The sequence below is a fragment of the Suncus etruscus genome, chromosome 4 (genome assembly GCF_024139225.1).
Source record: "Suncus etruscus isolate mSunEtr1 chromosome 4, mSunEtr1.pri.cur, whole genome shotgun sequence".
NCBI classification, from domain to species: Eukaryota; Metazoa; Chordata; class Mammalia; order Eulipotyphla; family Soricidae; genus Suncus; species Suncus etruscus.
The window spans coordinates 38,291,671-38,297,889 of record NC_064851.1 but is presented as its reverse complement, the minus strand read 5'-3'; the positions used below and the strand labels follow the sequence as shown (position 1 = coordinate 38,297,889).

The 6,219-nt window shown below is 42.9% G+C and overlaps 2 protein-coding genes across 2 annotated transcripts in view; one reads left to right on the top strand and one right to left on the bottom strand.

The window, feature by feature from the left end:
• The first annotated feature begins 415 nt into the window (after window positions 1-415).
• DDAH1 (dimethylarginine dimethylaminohydrolase 1) overlaps window positions 416-6,219 on the top strand; it is a 188,608-nt gene continuing 182,804 nt past the window's right edge. The window contains exon 1 of the mRNA XM_049771278.1: window positions 416-795. Coding sequence (XP_049627235.1) covers window positions 493-795 — 303 coding nt within the window. The 5' untranslated portion in view covers window positions 416-492. The remainder of the gene's footprint in view (window positions 796-6,219) is intronic.
• RPF1 (ribosome production factor 1 homolog) overlaps window positions 5,094-6,219 on the bottom strand; it is a 1,036,037-nt gene continuing 1,034,911 nt past the window's right edge. Inside the window, exon 10 of the mRNA XM_049771265.1 lies at window positions 5,094-5,103. The gene's annotated coding sequence lies outside the window, so the exon portion shown is untranslated. The remainder of the gene's footprint in view (window positions 5,104-6,219) is intronic.

The window sequence follows — 6,219 nt, the reverse complement described above, 5'->3', positions numbered from 1 at the left end:
GCACACACCTCTCTCTCTATTGCCCAAGTCCTGACCCGCTCTGGACATACGTGATGGTGTGTGTGTGTGTGTGTGTATGTATGTATGTATGTATGTGTGCGTGTGTGCATTCGCTCGGGCGTGTGTGTGAGTGCACCTGCAGAAGAACACAGGTAAAGGCAGGTGCCAGAAGGTGACTTTCCCGATGCACACACCTCTCTCTCTATCCCACTGCACACACCTCTCCTCCTGGGCGCCATCCCGACCACCTCTCCCTGCTGCCCTCTTACAGCAGGGCGCAGACAGAACGCCCCCTCCTGCTCCCGCTCCTGCAGCCAGCCGCGAAGCCCGGGAGGGAAGGCGCGGTGGGCGCGCGGGCTGCGCCCCAAGCTCTCTGGGCATGCTCAGTGGCGCGGGCAGGGCTCCGGGCGCGAGTCGGGCTCCCGCCGCACCGCATTCACCCGCTGCCCAGGCGAGAGGCGCCGCGCGCTGCCCGCCCAGGACCCCCGAGCGATGGCCACGCTGAGCCACCCGTCCGCCTTCGGCCGGGCCACGCACGCCGTGGTGCGCTCCCCGCCCGAGTCCCTGTGCCGCCACGCGCTGCGGAGCACGCAGGGCAGCGAGGTGGACTTCGCCCGCGTCGAGCGGCAGCACCAGCTCTACGTGGGCGTGCTGGGCAGCAAGCTGGGGCTGCAGGTGATGGAGCTGCCGGCCGACGAGAGCCTGCCGGACTGCGCCTTCGTGGAGGACGTGGCCGTGGTGTGCGAGGAGACGGCCCTGCTCACCCGGCCCGGGGCGCCCAGCCGCAGGAAGGAGGTAACTGTCTGCGCGGCCGGCTCGGAGGGGCGCGGCCCGGCCCTCGGAGGGTGGCCGCCCGCTGCGCTGCGCCCCAGTGGCAGGGAGATCGCGCCCGGCCCGTCGTGTCCCCCCAACCCACCTTGGGCAGGCTCCATCCGAACTTCCCATGCCCAGGGTGTAGGGTTCGAGAAGGGAGTGCAAGGGTCGGAGAGAGCAAAGAAGTTCATTGTGGACGCCTCCTGGCCAGTCTGGGAGCCTGGGAGTGGACTTGGGGGAGTGTTGGTGATGTAAACTCAGGCAGGTGGGTGGGTTGTTGGGGAATTCGTCACCTCACTAGGGCTTTTGTTCCTGAAGATGGATCAGAGGCAAAGAAAAGAAAAAAAAGAAATTAGAGGGCAACTCGGAGGGGTTCCCAGGCTGCAGACTGCAGTAGGGAGGCCAAGAGGAAGAAGACCCCCCAAGTCCTGCCTTGGAGCTGGAGAAGAGAGAGGGAATGAATTCATGGGGCGTCGGTGATCTCAGATCTTGGGCGCACTGAGTTACTTTTTAGTGGTGGCTCAGAAAAGGGGTTGGCGAATGAATGGAGGGAAGGAAAGGATATGTTGGTCATGCTTTGGTTGGTAAATGGGCATTTGCAGTCTAGGTTTGAAAAACTACTTTATTGTAGAGCGTTGTGTGTGTGTGTGTGTGTGTGTGTGTGTGTGTGTGTGTGTGTGTGTGTGTGTGTAGAAAGCCTTGCAAATTTCACGATTTGTATTCTTTAGAACATTCATAGCAGTTTGAGTATTTTGTAGCTTGTAAAAATGGCTGTGAGTGCTGTAAGCAACAAGGTAGTAGGGAGAAACAACTAGAGGGAGATTGGATTTTCAATGCCACCTGGAATTCTGATCGCCCACTAAGATCCAGGTTTAAGACTCAGTTGCTATTGGCATCAAGTGGCATTGCAAGAACTGATAGTTTTCTTTAATATCTGGAGACTTGGGGAACAATCCTTTTGTCTTCACATTAGCTGTGCCTAAAGGGCTTTTGCTTAAAATATGTTTATGTACATGCTTCACTCCTCGGTTATTAGACCCTTACCTACTCTGAGAGAATAAGCTTATTCTATTTAATTCTCCCTGAGATATTTTGCGTTTTTCCCATCCTCTCTAAGCTGAAAGTAAAAGTAGTACTTTTTCTTCTCTTGGCCTTTTTGATTTCCTCTCTCTATCCATTTTTTAATTGTGAGACGGTCCATTTCTTTTTTTTTCTTTTCTGCACATCCAGCAGGATTAGAGAGAGGGTTTCTCTCTCTCTCACTCTCTCTCTCTCTCTCTTCTCTTCTCCCCTCACCTCCTCTCCCTTCCCTACTCTACCCCCTCCCTCCTACTCTCTCCTCCCCTCCCTCAGTGATACTCAGGGTACGATGTGTTGCCTGAGTTTGCACCAGGCTTTCTTCATGGAAAACTACTCTTTAGCCCTTTGCAGTATCTCCCCTAAAAGGCCCAGCCCTGGAGCATATCCTGATGAGCATATAACCTGTCTAATATGTTGTAGACCAAATGGCAAAACTAAGGTTTGCCCTTAAAATAGATATCTAGAACTCCTTTAAAATGTATTTCCTTGTTGAGTTTTTCAATTTCTTCTCAATTTTCTGTCATCATATTTATTCATTCATTTCAGTCTATTTTATAATAACACTTTCCAGATGTTGGGCTTTGCTGATATTTAAGTGAGTAATGTTCTTTCTTCCCTGTCATATTTTGAGGTTCACATTTTAAATCAGCTTCATTCTTATCTGATTTGTGGCGCACTGCCAAAGGCCACAGAGAGCAGTAGATCAGCAGATCAGACTAAATCTAATTTTGTTACCTTGAGCAGTTTTCTTTTGTCATACTTTTATTGCCGACACAGAAGCCCAGATAATACTGATTTCATAATTACTGTGGTAAATACCAATCCATCTAACATGTATAGGACAGGACATTTGATGAATATTGGCTATTACTCACTTAGCAATGGACCAGAGATTTACCTCTCATGCCATAAGAACCATATTGTGTACTAATGTCCTTTGAGTGACCTTTCTTTTTGTAGTATGAAGAAAGTTGTATTTACACCTTAACTTGAACCTTAATCTGGTATATAGTATTGTTTCTTATAAACAAAACAGAAAAACAAATTCACAGCAGGAGTTTTAGTGTCTTGCTGCTGTGTGGACTCTACCCTAATAGCCTTGGTCACTGCACGTGATCTGGATCCCAATAACAGAGCTTCCAACTAGAGAAAGAAACACAGACTTGTTGAATGGGGTGTTTTTAGAGAGCAAGGCCACACAGCCAACTCTTTGGAATCCTTTTCAGTACTAGTTCATTGCATTTGTTAGCATTGATAAATGCATGGTGAGGAAAGAACAAACAAATAAATAAAATGATAATTAGCTTATACCAAGAAGCTGATTATTGCTTCAAAGCCTTCATTGGATTGCTTCATATTTTATCATCTGCCTCTTTAAACGTGAAATTCCACAAGTATTATTACTAATCTCCCTGTCTCAGTTTTCTCACACTCCATTTCCATTCCCTACATGGAAACTAAGATGAATTTAAAAAAAATTAAAATACAGCCCTCTCCATCTTCTGATTAACAGTTATGAGGAGTCTTTATTAAATTTAATAAATGCATTGAGCTGGACTCAACATTCTATTTCAACTTTAGTTGCATTTCTCACCCTGTTCTAGGAGCTTCCTAACCTCCTGGTTCAGGCCAGTTTCTTTTCTTCTATCTCATTATGCTACTGGTTTTCCTCCAGCCATGCTACATTTTTTTTTCTGGTGATGGAGTAGGGAGCTACACTCAGTAGTGTGAGGGATTGAATCCAGTTACCCATGAATAAGACAAGCATCTTAAGCCCTGTACTATTTTCCACCTTGTATTCCTCCTATTTTATCTGGTCATCCCTACTTTTATTTATATTCCCAGAATTCTGTTATGTTCCCAGCCTGTCACCATGTCAAATTTATGATGTGAATTTCATTAGATCATCATACAAACTCTTTGAACTTGGCACTATCTTTGCTTCTGTTTTGGAGCCACACCCATCAGTGCTCAGAACTTACTCCTGCTTCTGCATTCAAGAATTACTCCTGCTATACTCTGGACACCCTGGGATACTAGGGATTCTATCTGGGTTGGCTGTATGATAGACAAATGCCATACCTTTTGTACTCTTTCTCCAGCTCTGAGCTTGATACTTATTTAATCCTTATTTTAAAATTGGTAAACTGAGGCATCAAGTAATTATATCAGTTGGCCAAGGTTATATAGAGTGCAACTAGGGATACATAGGTCTCTCTAGCTCTAGTATCAAAAGTTGAGATTTTAGCTTTCACCCTTGCAAGTACAGGATTGATTTTCTTTTTGTGAGTTTCTATTACTCTCTGTACTTATATAAAAAAATTACCTGTTTATTCTGTATCCTTCCACTATTATAAAAACTGTTATGTCCAGGTATATATAAGCATTGTTCAAAATGTTATTCATGCTCTTGTCACACAGTTATGTAGCAATTATTTCACTGAATAAAACTCTAGGTTGGTTTTATTCTTCTTTTCATTGTATGTTTGCTGTTTTGCAAACAGTCCCAGTCAGTAGAGTTCCCAATGTTTTATTGTAGATTTAGGTTGTGTGTTGCTATTTCTGTTTGCCCTTTCCTTTTTCTGTCTCTGTTCTTATTATTTTTAATTTTGTTTTTATAAAAACACTGAGATACTATTTTGTAATCAAAACATCTTGTTATAGTTAATGAGTTTGCTTTCCTGGAAGAAAGGACTGAGAACTAGACTAAAAAAATTAATGCCTCTGAAAACTTGGTGTTTTCTAGAGTGGGATCTTCATATAGCTTCTGTGTGCAGAGAAGTTTCATGTAGTGGAGAAATAGGTATACTGAATGCCAGTACGTAGAGCTGTTTCATGACTCTGACTTTAGGAATATGAATACTTTATTATGTTTGATACTTTGAAGACAAATAAATTAGCCTTGAAAAGCTATTTATGTGAGTCATGAATCCAACTTAGTTTTTAATTATTAAATCATTTTATATAGTTAAAATTTATAGTTTATTTTCAGTCATACAATGTTCCAACACCCATTCCTTCACCAGTGTTTATTTCCCAGCACCAATTTCCCTAGTTACATTTCTGTTGTCCCATCCTTCCTCCTCTGTCAGCCTGCCCCTATAGAAGACTCTTCACACACTCTCACTGTCTCTTTCCTTTTTAGGAACTGTGGTTTGCAGTACTGTTACTGATGGGGTATCATGCATATCACTTACATCCTTCAGTTCCCAATTCTTATTCAGAGTGATCATTTCCAACTGGTATTGTCATCATGGTCCTTTCTCTTTCTTACCTGCACTCACACTCAACATTTCTATTGTCTTTGGTTATTCTCATTCTATGTTGATGAGTGTGAGCATTCTATGTCTATCCCTTACCTCTAACTCATTTTGCTGAGCTTGATAGTCTAAACGTTTATCCACATATAAGCAAATTTCATGACTTCATTTTTTCCTAACAGCTGTTTAATATTCCACTGTGTAGATATACTACAGTTTCTTTATTCACTCATCTATATTCAGGCACTTGGGTTGTTTTCAAATGTTGTCTATTGAGAATAGTGCTGTAATGAACATAGGAATGCAGAGGGTTTTTCTGTATTTATTTTTGGGCTCCTAATAGTATATTTCTACAAATGATATTGCTGGATCAGATGGAAGCTCAATTTTTAGTTTTTTGAGGAATGTCCATATTGTTTTTTAAAAAGGCTGGACCAGTTGACATTCCCACCAGCAGTGTATGAGAGTCCCTTTCTCTCCACATTCATACCAACACTGGTTGTTCTTAGTCTTTTTGATATGCCTGTCTTTGTGATGTGAGGTAACATCTCATTGACATTTTGATTTGCATCCCCCTGATGAGTAATGATGTGGAGCATTTATATTCTTTTGTGGTAATCTATATTCTTTTTGGAGGAAATTTTGGTTCATCTTTTCTTCCCAGGTTTTGATAGAGTTGTATTTTATTAAGTTCTGCCAGTGCCTTATATATCTGAAATATTAACCCCTATAAGTGTGAATTATTTCTCCCAGTTTCTTCACAGGCAGTCTTTGTATCCTGGTCATCAATTACTTTGAGATACAGAACCTTTTCAGTTTAATATAGTCTCATTTGTTTATCTTTTTTTTGTTTACCTTGCTTGGTCAGTAGTATTTCATTCTTAAAGATACTTTTAGCTTCCATGTCATGGGGAGTTCTGTTTATGTTTACTTCTATGTACCAACTTAGTTTTTTTGTTTGTTTGTTTTGTTTTTGTTTTTGTTTTTTTGGGGGGGCCATGCTCGTTTGATGCTCAGGGGTTACTCCTGGCTAAGTGCTCAGAAATTGCCCCTGGCTTGGGGGGAC